This window comes from Haemaphysalis longicornis, unplaced genomic scaffold, assembly GCF_048455015.1.
Source record: "Haemaphysalis longicornis isolate Haplotype H1 unplaced genomic scaffold, Haemaphysalis longicornis Haplotype H1 scaffold_9, whole genome shotgun sequence".
Taxonomy (NCBI): domain Eukaryota; kingdom Metazoa; phylum Arthropoda; class Arachnida; order Ixodida; family Ixodidae; genus Haemaphysalis; species Haemaphysalis longicornis.
In genome coordinates, this window is record NW_027526460.1 from 20825153 (window position 1) to 20840981 (window position 15829).

At 46.3% G+C, this 15829-nt stretch overlaps 1 protein-coding gene across 1 annotated transcript in view; it reads right to left on the bottom strand.

Annotated features, from left to right (window-relative positions):
• The window catches only part of LOC144151432 (aminopeptidase Ey-like), a 60711-nt gene that overhangs the window by 18831 nt on the left and 26051 nt on the right, over nucleotides 1–15829 (bottom strand). The window contains exons 5-12 of the mRNA XM_077682483.1: nucleotides 15705–15807; nucleotides 10574–10694; nucleotides 8931–9085; nucleotides 6438–6551; nucleotides 5207–5341; nucleotides 5037–5102; nucleotides 2605–2670; nucleotides 1662–1813 (exon numbers count right to left, since the gene is read on the bottom strand). Coding sequence (XP_077538609.1) covers nucleotides 1662–1813; nucleotides 2605–2670; nucleotides 5037–5102; nucleotides 5207–5341; nucleotides 6438–6551; nucleotides 8931–9085; nucleotides 10574–10694; nucleotides 15705–15807 — 912 coding nt within the window. The remainder of the gene's footprint in view (nucleotides 1–1661; nucleotides 1814–2604; nucleotides 2671–5036; nucleotides 5103–5206; nucleotides 5342–6437; nucleotides 6552–8930; nucleotides 9086–10573; nucleotides 10695–15704; nucleotides 15808–15829) is intronic.

Below are 15829 nucleotides of genomic sequence, written 5' to 3' on the forward strand. Positions count from 1 at the left end.
GCTGGCTTGCTGGCAGTAGTAACGAAAAAAATGTGCACATCAAAGCCATTGTGCGACATGATAACGATGATTAGGAAGTGAGAAAGGTGTATTGCAGAGGTAAATTGATCTAACTCATATCACCCCGTAGAAGAGCGTTCCTTCCAAACACCGCCCCGTGAGTCTGTACGTCGTTCTGATGAAGGTTGGCCGTCCAGGGACTGCACATCGCTGATACATAACTGATCCCCGTCGTTGTTTCAACGTGCGTCGAATTACGTCTCTGCCTTGTTTTGATCTCTCTCTCTCTCTCTCTCTCTCTCCTCTCTCTCTCTCTCTCTCTCTCTCTCTCTCTCTCTCTCTCTCTATCTCTCTCTCTCTCTCTCTCTCTCTCTCTCTATATATATATATATATATATATATATATATATATATATATATATATATATATATATATATATATATATATATATATATATATATATATATATATATATATATATATATATATATATATATATATATATCTATCTATCTATCTATCTATCTATCTATCTATCTCTCTCTCTCTCTCTCTCTCCATCTCCTCTCCCTCCCTCCCTCCCTCCCTCCCTCTCTCTCTCTCTCTCTCTCTCTCTCTCTCTCTCTATCTATCTATCTATCTCCATCTCCTCTCCCCCCCTCTCCCTCTCTCTCTCTCTCTCTCTCTCTCTCTCTCTCTCTCTCTCTCTCTCTCTCTCTCTCTCTCTCTCTCTCTCTCTCTCTCTCTGTGCTTGTGCGTTGTGTGTGACCGTACGTAAGTTTGAGCGCCATCAAGGTAGCTGCAGCGTGATCATCACTAAATTTGTCCATACGGCTAGCCAATGTCCTGTCCAAGTAAGTACGTAAATATCGCTTAATGAAGTAAAAACAATGCAGTAGTTAACGTTTAAATAATTCTTATGGCACATGGTAATGTTGTAAAATAAGAAGAATGCAGTGAACAAAAAAATTAAGACCTACCAAAACACCCGTAATCTGGTTTCTGGTTAGGGATGTGCGATCACACCCTTTGAATTCCAGGAGATTTAATAGATTGACGTTCGGGTCGCGTATTTCCAAACGCCTCGCTGCACGGAGCACCCACGTGACATGTCTGTTCGCGATACGGATAACGGTAATTAAACGTGGTCATTGGCTGCGCCCCATGCCTAAAGTGACCTAAAACATACAAAATCACCACCATTAACAAAAAAAAAAAACGCGTAGATCTGAGTTTGGAAAAAAAAATAATTTAAAAGAAACATTATGCAATAAATAAAAAAAACCAACAAATAAACCAGCCTGGTCTCGAACCCAAGCCCTCAGCGTCAGTACTCAGTATTCCACATCGAGGCTGCACAGCCGATACAGTGGGTTCATTTTAGAAGGCGCTCAAAAGAATAGCGTGCGCAGTGACATCACACATGTCACGTGGGTGCTCTGCGCAGCGAAGCATTTGGAAACACGCTTCCGTGTCATATGCATCATACAGGGATGAAAATCCGTACTTAAGCCGAACAACACCCTGGGATCTGGAAAGCAAAAAGCTAGACGTAGTGAAAGCTAATCCCCCTTTAGAAAAAATCACTCTCCTAAACCAGCAGTTGACAAAGCGGTGGGATCTACGTATGGTCTACAGACGTTAGAGTACGGCGGCCTACTGATCGGGTCTGACGCAGTGGTGGCGCTGGGTGATCGAGGCGGTCCGCTCCTCGTAGTTCCTGACGACGTCGATGACGGGGTAGCCTGCCTGCTTGGTCCACGTATCCATCACCTCCTTCACATTCACGGTGTTCGGGCCTTCGGGCTGTGCCTGAATAGCAAAGTGAAGCTGTCGGCACCCGAGCTCCCCCAGCATAATATAAAACAGCGCCAGGCTTGATAACTGAGATTATGCTATATAAATCATGGAAATACTTCGCTTCAAGAACTATTTTACCTGCGCGCTTGACATCGTCCAGCGTGTCCTGCGGCGCAGGTGCTTTTCATGCATTTCTGCAAATGTGGCATTCTGGGTGCCTCCCAATTTCCCTTCTAGACGGCTTCGTTGCCGTCTTCGCGGACAGCCCGCCATGTTAAGCACTGTTCCAATTCGAACGAACCAGTCAACAAAGACTGCTTTGAGGAGACGGCATCAAAGTCAGCAACGATACAGGCTACCTCCCTGTCTAAAGCGTTTAAACCAATAAGTGACGTCAGCGCAACCTTTTTCCAGAATAATGTTAGAACAAAAGCATTTGTTCTTTTATTAAAATATTTAGTATAATTTACTAGTGGTGAAGATGAGTTTGTTTTTAAATCACGTAATGTTTGTAATAATAACGGTAATATTATTTACGAAACCTGCGCCTTGCGTTGCTCCACATGTCTGCTACGAGGCTGTCGTCTGCTTTGGTGTTGCGTTTGGGACCGCGGCGCCGATCCAATTTTATTCTTTTAGACGTCTAGTTAGGCTGCTTCGTAAGTTGTATACCAAGCTGCCCGCGAATTGAAACGCAGCCTCTCTTATCACGTTGCATCACATTTTTGTCGTTCGTACCACAGGGTTGTTTTCCTTCTAAGCGATATTTGGGCACTGGGGTTAGGAACAAATGGAATGATTACCTTTGTAAGCTCTTCAAAGAGTTCGTCCTGATTGGCATTGCCGAAGCTGTACTTTTTGAGGTACGCCTGAAAAAGGAGCACGTTCGGCCCATAAATATATGTTTCCCTTGAAAGCATTCGGAGTGAGCCGTACTTCTCATCCCGTGTTAGCATCACAAATTGCCTATCGGGTTTCGACTGCAAACCTGTTTTCCGGAGGTGTTTTTTTTCTTTGCTTTAACAGAAATCGTCACTGCGAGCCAAGCATGCTGTGATTTTAGCCCGAATGAATTGCGAGTAATAAACAAAGCAAAATTATTCTACATAGGGAAGCAAGCGTGGTTAGATTATAGGGTCATCGCTACGCTTTAATCGACCAGATTTAGGGGAAATCCCCAAGGTGGAGTAAGTTTCTGTGAAGGAAAGTTAGACATCCACCTAAATGCAGGCATACGGCTACAAAGGAAAGCTATACAGCTTTCTTGGAAACTTCGCAGTTGAAGAGAAATTCGTCCTGGTCCAGGATTCGAACCCGGGACCACTGCTTAACCGGAGCAGTCGCTCTACCAACTGAGCTAACCAGGAGGCTAGTCGTTAGTAGCGCGTAAGCGAATTCATCAACAACTCAAAGTGAAGGACATGTGTTAATCGACCAGATTTAGGGAAAATCCCCAAGGTGAAGTAAGTTTCTGTGAAGGAACGTTTGTGGATATGCTACACAGATATATGTATGTGGATATGTACGCTTTGTGGATATGCTAACACAGAAATACTTTGTAGTTATAAACCTTTAACTACACATTTGAGAATCTCAGCCCCAACGGCTTTTGTGAAAGTTAGGTGAAAAAAAAATTGGAGTGCGCGTAAGCTTCGCCTACCGCGATATCACTACCGTACTCAGCGGTGAGGAAGACTAGCGCGCGAGGCGCAGATGCGTGGTAGCGCGCCCACAACACGTGTATCAATCGCGTTATATGGTTGTCGCGGTTGTCGCGATTTCGCATCGGTTGTCGCGATTTCGCATCACACCAATTGTACGCCGTGCAACCAGAAGAAAGAATCGGCAGCTGTAACGCCCGTGCTCAGACGGAATCCACACGTTCACGGCAAGATATGAAACAAGCGGCATCGTATACCTCACCTTCAATAAAGTGCTGACCGCTCCCACTCCTCCGGTTAATGCCAATGATCCCCGTTTTTCTGTGGCCGTTCATTTACACCCGTATTTACTAAAGGAATGTAAGCATTTTGATTGCAATACGAATGTCGCCACATTAGTTACTTTGTTAAAAAATACACGGAGTTGCTGTGAATAATTTGTGTTTGAAGAAATTTACCACGTACTGGTCTATTATAACATCTTGTTTTGTTTTTGTGCCATAGCCGTAACTTTCTTCCGAAAACCTCGGCATGTGTACAAGTTCTTCTGCGGCTTCCTTATAAGCAGACTAGCAAAAGTTATAGCAAAAATATTTTTTTTTTCATGTCTTATGGCGGTAGTGTTCGGCGAACTCCGGTTGGTCACGTTACTTTGGAACAAAAACGGATACCTTTACACTTTAACAGGTTGGACGTATCACTTCGTACCACATCATTGGACGCACGCGCAAATTCAGCTTCCTGCATGAGCCGCAACAGTGAGCTAGCCGAAGTCTGCAGCAGGGATGATGTCGAGGCGCGGACGCCAGTTACGTAGGTCACACAGAGCCTTCGAACTAGGGAGCGCTGCACTTTCGCTGACACAACATCGAACGTTGATTGATTATGAGGTTTAAAGCGTCGACGAAACGCAGGCGATGAGGCGCGCACTAGTGGAGGGCTCCGGATTGATTTTGACCCACTGGGGATCTTTAACGTGCGCCGAAATATCGAACGCACGGGCTTTTTCGCTTTTCGGCTCCATCAGAAAAGCGGCCGCAGCGGCCGGCAATCCAACCCGCCTCCTTGGGCTCAGCAGCACAACGCCTTAGCCACTGAGCCACCGCGGCGGGTACAACATCAAACGGGCCGCGCGCGCGCACGCAGGCGGACGTGAACACGGTCGGATTATAAAGACCTTTTTACGACCTGGCTTGACGACACCGTACCTCGAAGTGGCACCAGGGAGGGGTAATAACTTTCCGCTCCTGCTCGCACGTCATCAGTTGGGGCAGCGTCTTACTATTCGGGGGATTTCAGTTGGCCCCGCAAGGTGGCGCTCGCAGCTTTCATTCACGGTCAACGCCGCCTACAACGTCGGCTTTTGAATGCATTAACTCTCCGCGTTAAAATGAAAACCCCCTGTACTCGCGGAATTTATCGATACCACCGGGTGATCTAAATTAATCTGTAGTCCACTACATGGTGCATCTCGTACCAAAGTCTAGCTTCACCGCGTAAACCCAAATTTGATCTTGAACAGTCGCACAAGGCGCGGTGAAACAAGACACGTCTTGAAAACGTGTTCCACATACCCTGATTCCTTTGATGAAGACCGGCGGGGTCAGGAAGTAAGACATCATCCGCACAATGGCAGGACCCTGCGAAAATGGGATGACATGAATGATACGCGGATAAAGGCCTCGGTACTGGGAGCGGGGCAACCGTACTTGGCTGTAGAGGTTTCAGAGAGAGCTGGTTCTACCTTGTTGTAAACGATCCTGTCGAAGAGCGAGTCCAGTTCTGTGGGGAAGTTAGTGTCGACAGACAACGGATGACTGTCCGAGTTGTACTCGGCTTTCATAATGGGCATCATGTCCGTGACTGGGAACTGGTTCATCTGTCGAAGAGCAATATAAAGTGGGCGTCGGTTCAGAAACATTACTTGCACATCTAAATGGGGCAAGAGTTCAAGGGGGTGCAAGATCGTAAAGGATTTTTGTACCTCCTGTGAGTAGCATTGATTTGTTTGAAGCTGAAGTTCTTAAATGAGATATACATAAGATGCTAAAGTACACATTTTTGTATCCACTGTGAGCAGCATTGCTTTATTTGGTGTTGGAGGTTCTAAATTAAATTTCGGGTGATTGTCTGTATTGCGGGAGACCTGAGCAGAAAAGGCTGAATGTGACTTTTTATTAGACAAAAATGCTGCTGAGGCGACCTGTGTGGTCGCATTTTGATAGTATGTCTATAACTCATTTAGTAAGAGTTCAAAGTCCAGAAGCCATCGCGAATGTTTTTTTTTCCCTTTAAGAACGTTCTCTGCACTATGCAATTCCACAGTGACATCCTGATGTACACCCGGAAGGCCTCTATAACAAGTCTTTTTCAAAGCGAACCTTTATATGGCTGCTCCCTGCCATATATATTTTATATAGTTCCCTGCATTATCCACCTGCGTTTCACAAGCGACTTGCGGCGAAGCCAACTTCATCGCAAATGTTCAGCTGAAAACGGCGATGACGCTTGTTGTATCAAAACTTTTCCAAAAACAACTATTTTACAATTGGCTGCTAAGAAGACTACAAAGTCTTCTTAGCGTCAAATTGTAAAATATTTGTAAAATAGTAATCGAAATTTGGAGTAATTAAATTTTGTTTGACTGTCATAGTTCACAGCGACGTTGCAAACATCACAGAATTCGCGGTTGCCGCCAAAAATGTCAAGAAAAATAAATACGTGTACATTTGCTAACCATGTGTGTGATGTGAATATTATCCAGTTTTGCTGGTCAAACACTTCGACACCATAGAATGGCTCCTAAATTTTTGTCAGTTAAAAGTATTATGGACGAGTTTTATGCAATTCGATTCTTCCCTTATTTTCGCGCATATTGTTTTCGTGAGGGGATAGACAACTAATCAGTCAGAGTGAAATTGGCCCGTTTACTGCCCTGCATGATTCGTCGTGATTAGCATGTAGTTGTAACTTACAATTTTCCACTCTGGATGTACGGCATCCACTCCAAGGTATTGCATATAAGATGCGAATCCCTCGTTGAGCCAAACGTCGTTCCACCATCGCATGGTGACCAGGTTCCCGAACCACTGCATGCAGCGAGCGTCAGGTTACAGATTTAAAAGTAACTTGCGATAAAGTTAGAACAGTGCGCGAGCGAAAAGAAAACAGGCTGTATGTTTTCGTGCCTGTTTGGTAAATGCAGGTTATAAGATTACGTCTTGAGTGATTCGGTAGATAAATACCGGTGAGATTAAACAGTGTTCAAAATATGGAGACTTCCTTCAGACAACTGCTCTTCCATATAAGCAGATTTGTGTGTGTCTGTAAAGCGGTTTAATCTTTGTTACGTGGGCGTGGGCACACGATCGTCCGTTTCTCTTCACGATGTGCCGAACGATCAGTGAAATAAAATTAACATTAAGTGTTGTGGAATACCTAGAACCAAGTCGTTTAACAGGGAAAGAAGGAAGGGGGTCTAATAAAGCAAAACTAATAAATAATTTCGCCCCATCAACTATCCTTCTGCAGCGTCCCCCTTCCCCCCCAGATTGTGGCTGTACAGTGGGGATTAAAAGAAATACGAACAACGGAACGCACAGTCTCCGACGCATGGTGCACCGTCTGGCTGCAAAGACAGTAAACTGCGCGCATGCGCACTTCTTCCAGAGCGTCTGCTAGTGTGGCCTACTGTTAATGGAAATACTTCATCAAGAAGCGACGCCGGTCCTTTATTTTGAGGTGCCTTTTCACGCAGCGTCGCCACTGAGCAGGATGATCGTTGAAGGGCAGCATGCTAGCTGCAATCAGCCTGCTGCGCGCTTGGCTCCCGCATGGAGTAGATAACAGGTTGCTCAGCGGCGACAGATCATAAAAAGACCATTAAATAAATTACCGGCGTCGCTCCTTTATCAAGCATTTCCCCTAAGAGTAGGCCACACTCTCAAACGCCCGGAAAAAACTACGCATGCGCGCAGTTTACTGACAGGACAGCCAGACGGTGCGGCATGCGTCGGAGGCTGTGTGCTCCGTTGTTCGTACTTCTTTAAATGCACCATACGCTCGTAATAAAGAACTGGTCACACGTGCTAGTGGCAAGACTCCGTTCCCTTGTCGGTAGAAGGCCGGTACGTCATGTGCCCATTCAGCACCCTCTACTGCTTTGCTTGAAGCCCTCCTTCCATTATTTTGCAGCTGTTAAATTATCTCCGCCATTGTGCCTCAGCAGCACACGGGTAGAATCGCGGATTTTGGAACGAAGCCCGGGTTCAAGCCACAGCAATGCGGATTTTTGCTCAAAAACGGGCGTTGTTTTTTTATTGTAAAGTGTTCTCTTCAAGCTCGGCCCTTTGCATTCGTTTCGTAAATAGGAGTGAATTGGCATCTTATAGGCCAGTTTAGAGGTAAGGCGCGGCATATCAACAAGTTTAAGTAACGGTTTGCGGCGCCCCCGAAGTACCGGGCTTGTGCAAAGAGGGGAACAGCGCAACACAGACGAAGCACATGAAGAAAGTGACAGCCACGAGCGCTGACTTACAACTGAAATTTATTTTTCGGCATGTCACATATATGCGCCGACAGTCAAAAAAATACAAGAAAGCAGAAATAATACGAATGCTGGTGGTAATGCAGGCAATCGTCAAACTGCACCAACGCCATGTGCCACAAACACGTGCTGAACTATCTGCGGGACAGAAAATTAATCTCTTTTTTAAGTTAATTTTCAGTACGTTGAGTTAGTTCAGCAGGTGTTTGTGGCCCATGGCGTTGGAGCGGTGGGACCATTGCGTGGGTTACCACCAGCATTCAATTTATTTCTGCTTTCTTGTATTTTGTAGCGTGAGCTACACTGGCCGAGGTTGAGCAGTTTTGCGTGGCTCCTGGAGAGCCGTGCTGCGCAAGCGCGGCACGTGGCGGCCCGGTCCACTTGATGATCATGCGAGGGGTGGCCGGGCGTGGAACCGATTGCTCGTGCGTCACAGCAACACCGGCGTGCGCCTGTGAAACCAGCTTAGCTCTGGGGCGATTGGTGGCTCTGCGCCGGAGCCGCTTGATAAATATACATGTGTCACATAATTCGTATACCGTGTGTGTGTCATTGAAGCAGCAGTAAGCATGATAATCAAGCTAATCGTAGACAACCAGGAAAGCTAAGAATAACCAGCTGAACCTTAACTCACACAACGTATATCCTCGCATAGCCGTGCTACGCCACTGCTATTTTTTTTTTTTTTTTTCACTCTCAGCGTTCATATGTGACATGCCGAAAAGTAAATTTCTGCTGTAAGCCAGCGGTCGCGGTTGTCACTTTCTCCTTGCGTTTCGTCTGTGTTGCGGTGTTCCCCTCTTTGAAATTATGCACTAACTCGCCTAAGCCTTCACCACTGCCGGGCTTCTACCCATTTTGAAATGGAATATCGCGTGCCAGTGGAGTTTTTCATAGCTCGCGCCCCGCTGCGCTACGGTACCTGGTGCGCAAGCTCGTGCGCGATAACTGTGGCAATGGCGGTCTTGTGGGACGCGCCGTCGCTTCCCTCGTTGTAGAGGAGGCTGTTCTTGTGAAAGGTCAGCAGGCCCCAGTTTTCCATGGCGTCTACCAGGAACGACGGCAGAGCCACCAGGTCTGGGGCCGTAGAAGAGAAACGCAGTGAGCTAGGTTGAACTCCAGCTTGAGAAATCTTCGTATTTTCTGCCGCGAACTATTTTCATCACGGAGCAACTTAAACGAGGAAGGAATGGCTTACGGGAGAGCTGTAACTTCATTTTGTTTTCAATTTACCGTATTTACTCGCGTAATGATCGCACTTTTTTCTCAAAACATTTGATGCAAATTTATGGGTGCGTTCATTACTCGGGGTAAAGTTTTAGCGAAAATTTTTTTGAGCACAGAAAACGCAAGCAAGCTCTGGGTCGAATTATCTACGGTAGGTCTCATGAACATAATAAAAATAACAAAAAAAATAACAAAAACTACGGACACCGCCGCCAGCCGCTCTGAAAATTGATGCAAAATGCAGTGTTTTCATTCTTTACCGAATAAACCGGAACGAGTTTGCTGCGAGGTGACAAGAGTTCGACCAATAAGTGGCTGCCACTGTCACAGTGCGGGACATCAAAATGGACGCCGCAACCTGAGCGCGTTTTTTTCTTTGTCTTGTGAAAACATTACGTGCATTTAGTGACAGTTTCTTCTTCATCAGTATTTAACGCATGCTCGCCGATACCGCTAACATCGGCAAGTCTGCCACAATACCGTAACCAAGTCAACTTTGAAAGGTAAGAACAGAGAGGTACGCACGACCATCATCAGCTAGACTTGGCACACATACGACATATTGCTGCGGCTAGTCATCGCCTCCTGTATTTTTACAATGCCAAACGCATCAGCCCGGACCGGCCAGCCAAGCCCTCTCCTTCTACTGCGGCCACTCTCCCCCAATCGGTAGCCTTCCCACCGCTTCAATCATGTGACCAGTTCAGCTTAGGGCGACGCGTGGTGGAGAGCGCCAACGTTGGCAAAACATGCTCAGCCGCGGCTCTGAGATTTCTAGCGCTGGCGCGAGCACCATTTCTTTGACAATCTGAAACATCGGTTGCCTTGGCAACCATGCACAAGCCGCTCTCGAAGTCAGTTACGGTTGCGTGATCCCGGTTCAGCTCGGGGCCCAACCTCGTGAAAAATACAGGAGGCGATGGGCTAGTTGATAGTGCGTTCATTGCGCGGGAAATAAAAAAAAAATCGAACTTAGACGACAAACTTCAGGGGTGCGATCATTATGCGAGTGCGATCATTGTGCCAGTAAATATGGTACATACGGGGACAAAACTCATGTGCTTAAAAGGATTCCCCAGTCAACGCCATTCTCGTCGCCCCGTAGTTCCGTCTAACAGGAGAACGCTTCGGCACCCTAATGACGTGCAAGTATTTCACACAACTTAGACAAACCCAGCATTTATATGACGTGCTTAATTGTCTGTACGAGCGTACGCGGTAGGTTGTTAAATCTTGCATTTTTCCGGTTCAAGGATTAATCTTGAAACAAACAAGCCCTATTCACGTGCCTCTGTGTGTCGCCCGTCGCGCCTATCAAATGAGTCAAAGAAGACTTGCCGATTTTGGGCAGGGCATACGGCACGTCCAAGAGCTGTTCGAAGTACTCGATCATCAAGGGTGTTATCTCCGCGGCGTAATTGGCGTATCCAGTCTCGTCCGGGCGAGTCCAAACCGATACCTGCAAACAGAGACAGTCGGCTTTTGACACAGGGTGAACGCTGCATTTGTCTTATAATATTGCTTTTTCAAAGAGATACAAAAAGAAATGATGTTTGGGGCTTAAATTGGGTTGGCTAGCACGCACAAATGGACGAAGGTCTTGCATTTTTATACTGGCCTTAGGTTACGTAATTCTGTTTTGCTTCCGAATACCCCAAATCCTCCGATGTATTTTTTTTCTCACTTCAGCGGTGTTTTATTGTCGCCCTCTCTTACCCCCAAACAAAAAAGAAACACAGAATCTTGTAACAGGAAAGGGACCCAAAATCAGAGACTTTAACGGGACTCCTAAGAAATCCCACGTAAGAAATGTCACATGCGGAAATTCCGCTCCTTATTTCGCTCGTGACGCTCGCATGTAGTGCAATGAAGTGAATAACTATGCAGCATTTCCCCCGTTAGTAGCCATAATGATTACAGCAATAAAAATACATGCAGTTTTTTTTAAAAAACAAGGTGAGCCTCTGCTTTAGCCTTATTTTTGTTTAAACTGGTCAGTTCTCCCCAGGACACAACAGAAAGCCGTCTAGGTGTATTTACTTCTTTGAGCTGCTATAGTAAGCATACCTTAGAGGGGTGATTGGTTTAAGTATGTCCGCATGTGGTGCCTGCCTTTTTGGGACAAGGTCTCAGGACTTAACACGAGTTTATGCGCCAGCGGCAACCTGATATCCCTACCCCGCAAGGCAGTTTTGCATTTTTTTTTCTTTTAATGACCAAAGCCATCCTTAGGGACGGTTCGCGATGTTGAAGGTTGACATTTATGTTGGAGAAAAAGGGCAGAGCAGTCGCTCCGATGGTTTGTGAAGAGCTGGGCAATCGTGCCTTCGTACCTACTCGCGCATCCCAGGGGGTGCAGGATGCCTTTAAAGTTCGAAATAACTGTCGTCGGGATGGCGGACACGTCAGAATTGCGGTGGCGAATAAGAGACGCCACGATAGAATGCAGCGAGCCTGACGCTAAGAATGTGCACCGTAAATGGCTGCCAGGACACTAGCAGATATTAGGACTAGCAGTGCACAAGTAACACGGGGGCGTTAGGCGGTTGAAACAGCCGCTCAATACGCCGCTCGCTTGGAATGTGTTAACTTAGGGGTGCGTCGTCGATTCCAAAACAGCACGAAAAATAAAAACTAGGAGCTCCGCGCAACGTTGGTTATAGTAGAAGTTATTTGGCGCTGCGACTCGACTGGTTGTTTGGATTTGTAGTATATACACGCAATGGCTTCTATAAAAACAGATTCAGAGCGTTCACACGCAACTCCCTTCCTGTTCATTGATATTTAGAGCTTGCTGCAATAACGTTAACCCGCAGTAGCTCGGCATGACAGGGAACCAGGGACGTACCCAGAGGGGAGGCCCGGAAGCCCCTCCCCCAAATTTTTGGGGCCATACCCCCCTTTCCTCGCGCCCCCTCTGCTCTCCTCGTACACATTCTAAACCGCCGCCTTAAAAATCCTGGCCTTGATAGCTATTTGAGCCGTTTTTCCGAAATGATCCAAATCCCCCTAACGCTAATTTTAGATAAAAAACGACAGTTTGGTACCGGACCTTAATGCAATGCTGTCAAAACTATTTAATGACATTTTACAAGTCAGCTAGGGGAAATTTATGGCGACAAAAAGTAAGAAATATGCGGAGAATTTTACTAATATTACGATAAGTTTGGATTTGGTTCACACTAAATTGAAACAGTCATGTTGGCGCAGTATTTTTACTAAAACATTATTGCAATTGACTTTAAAGACTGGTACGATAGAGTTTTAAGCAAAAAAGGCAATAAACATATGCAACAGCGCTTCAAAAATAGTAAAACCATATATTAAGTGCTGGTGAGCCCTCTTGGCAGCATTAGGAGCTCTTTTTGAATTGTTCCGTATAAGGTACATTTTTGGCACGCCTGAAGACACTCACGAAGCTCGTCATTGCCGTGCCGCGAATTTCCTAAACGCCTCACAAGAAGCCTGCTCATGTCGTCTGCTTCACCTGAAGAAAGTGGCTCGTACCCACAGAGAGGGGGAATCAGCCATGGCTTGTAAGCTGCGGCTAATTCGTCAGGTAAATGGCGAATTTGGAGGAATAATAATGACCAGATCTACTCCATAAGGACGAGTGTGACGATATGAAATGGTAATTGCGCATCTCTCAGTTTCATTTCGTTCACTTCGGTTCACTTTATCGTGGACGTCTGGCGGCAGATCTTTCGCCGATCTCCAAATTGCTGTATAAACTCATGATAAGCCAGCTCGTAAAAGCAAAACAAAAATATGGGAACACCCACAAAACAGCCCGAACAGTCGCAACAAAAGTGAAATCCTATTGGGTAAATGAATTTGGCAGATTCTGATCCGTGCTACTGCAGGAGCTGGCTCATTAGCGATACGAGGTAATATCTGCGTACATGCTTGCAGGGAATTATCTCAACTATTTTCTTGCCACGTTTTTTCTCGGGGAAAGTTGCCGTTATTCTTTTGGTAGCGCAGGTTTACCTAACTTAGGTCTGGATTGTGTATTTGGTTCATTTCGAAAAAAAAATATGCCTCATTTCGTGGTCAATGTGGGGTTTAAAATAAAATGCGCGAGGTTTATTTGCTCCGTTTACTTCAAGCCAGTACCGCTGTACACTGGCTTCGTGCTATGCTGCCGGCTTGTCACTTGCCATTCGCTGCACCCCCTTTACCCTGTTTGTCTGCAATCGGTGCTTGGGTCATCTCGGAGAGCAGCAACTTATCGCTTGATTCGCCAGGGTGGCGGTTTCAGCGGCTCTGGTCGCATATGCTTTGGTGGGGAAGAAGTTTGTGTTTAAACATTCAAGAAATCCCTCCGTCATAGCACGACATGGTGTCGAGAGATACTATCGCCCATGCCTGGTGTTTGTGACTCAACCGGTTCCTTCCCTGAGCCGAACTGCCAGTACGTTTTCCACTGGTTTTCGTGGAAATGCAGCTTTTGCGTTTGTCGGTAAAAAATCTGCTTGCCGTCGAGGAACTCGCTGTAGGTCTTCTCTACGGAATGCCTTCCAACGTCTGGCTGGCGCACGTGTGCAGCGTCCGCCGAACACGCGAACGCGACACGAAGGCTTCGAGGCGGAAGGCGACGAGCGGAGTGGCGGGAGGGGATGCTTGACCCCATCGCCCGGCGCCTCTAACGACTGTTACGCCCGCTTAGGGAAAATTACCGTGGTAGCACAAAAGCCCTGTTCCACAGTCTGTGCGTCCGTCTGCACAAGAAGTATCGCTCACAAAGGAAGCTCAAGAACGTTACAAAGCCCGACGACGGCAGGATGACAAAGGGAAGGTGGGTATCGCATTGCTATGGCGGCAAGAGACACCGGTGGCATGCCTTTGGACAACTAAAGCCAGTGACAGCGGCAGTGTTGATTTACAGCCATTGTGGTTAATGGCTGCTATGCCCAACGGTGGGTTTACGGACCCCGAGCTGCATTCCTATGAACAGACCTCTAAAACACCGGGTTTGAGCAAGGAAGGGCACAGAGTCAAGGTGGCCAATGGTCAACGTGAGAGAGACGGGTGTGCAGTGGGTGATTGGTGAAAAATGAACCCGGGCCGGGCATCTCGACGGACACCAACCAGACTTTTGGCCGAGGGAAAGTTCGGCTTCACCATTGGACTGTGAATTCTTTTTTTGTATTAGAGAGGTTATAAATCCCCGAGTACATAGGATGTAAATACGAGGAGCATTACACATAGCGTAGTCTTGCGATGTTGGAGTATCGTCAAGGTTTCTGCAGATAGCAACGAGTTTACTTCCCCAACGGGCCAAAAAAGAGGACGGAGGAGAATCTCACTCCCGCCTTGCATCCTGAGACGTTGCTATGGGCGAAGACAGCAGAACAAGCCACGCTGCAACGCCGAAGAAGCGAGAAGACGCACCCCTGGAGATAACAAGCTTCTTTACAAAACCTCCATAGGTAAGCCCTGACGCTTGCCACCGTTTTTTTTATCTACATATACTGCAGTCCAGTGCGTCTCAATACTGCAATTTCCGATGTCTGAATTGTTGGCACTTTGAATGGCAGACCATTAGAAGTAGATCTGTGAGTGTGTTTCAGGGTTAACACCCGGTATTAGGCGTATGACATCTCCGAATTACCTAGCATTTTGTTTCCTTCCTTCATAACTAGTAGTCACAGGGTTTGTTTGGAGAAAAATATGGAAGCGCAAGAGCTTTGCCGCGAAGATCTGAACTCTCGAGTGCCTATTCTCGAGTGCCTATAGGCACTCGATCCTGACTTCGATATAATATATAGGATGGTTCGGAAATATGCCTTAAAATTAGCATGTGGAATGTATAGTTACTATGTGGTACGCGCATTTATTCCTGCAAATATTTTAATTACTGCGGTTCTTTTACAACTTCCAAACTTGGCCAAGAAACCTTTGACGTGCCCCGAAATCTCGAACACACGAGTGTTTTCGCTTTTCGCCTCCATCACAAAAGCGGATACACTTAATGTCATTTCCCCTTGCAGGTTTACGTGCCTTTATGGTAAACGCTGGGTGTTCATCGTGTTTGTACTAGTAACGGGCGGTACCCTCGCTGCCTCCCGTAATTTGCATAGAAGAGTCACCTTGGGTTACCCCGAAAGAAAATCCTCGGTACGTGCCTGCAGGGGACCCTGTCAGGTTTCCTCTGTGCACACCACTGAGGTAGGGTCATGACAAGCAGTGATTTTTCTCCATTTTTTGAATCCTTCATATAGTCTGTGCTGCTTCAAGTTGTGGCTAAAAGTTGAATACGAGACTTTATTCCGCCTGTCATGTGACAATGTTTCATGTTTTTAAGCTAAATTGTACTTCACGTAACAAACGTACCAGGCATGGGAACCGACATGAAGTATGGGAAAGCTGCTTTAGATAACGCTTACTGACTGCGTGTAAAACAGCATAAAGTAAAGAGAAGATAAAAATATTCCGAAAGCGTAAGTTTTTTTTTATTCGAACTTACCTTGCCATTTCTGGTACTGCTGTAGTTACTAATCATAAATGCCAGCGTGTAAGTGGACATCTTGGTGGTTGTCATGAAATGGTCAGCCACAGATCCGTCGGGTCTGTAACAAGAGGGGAGACGAT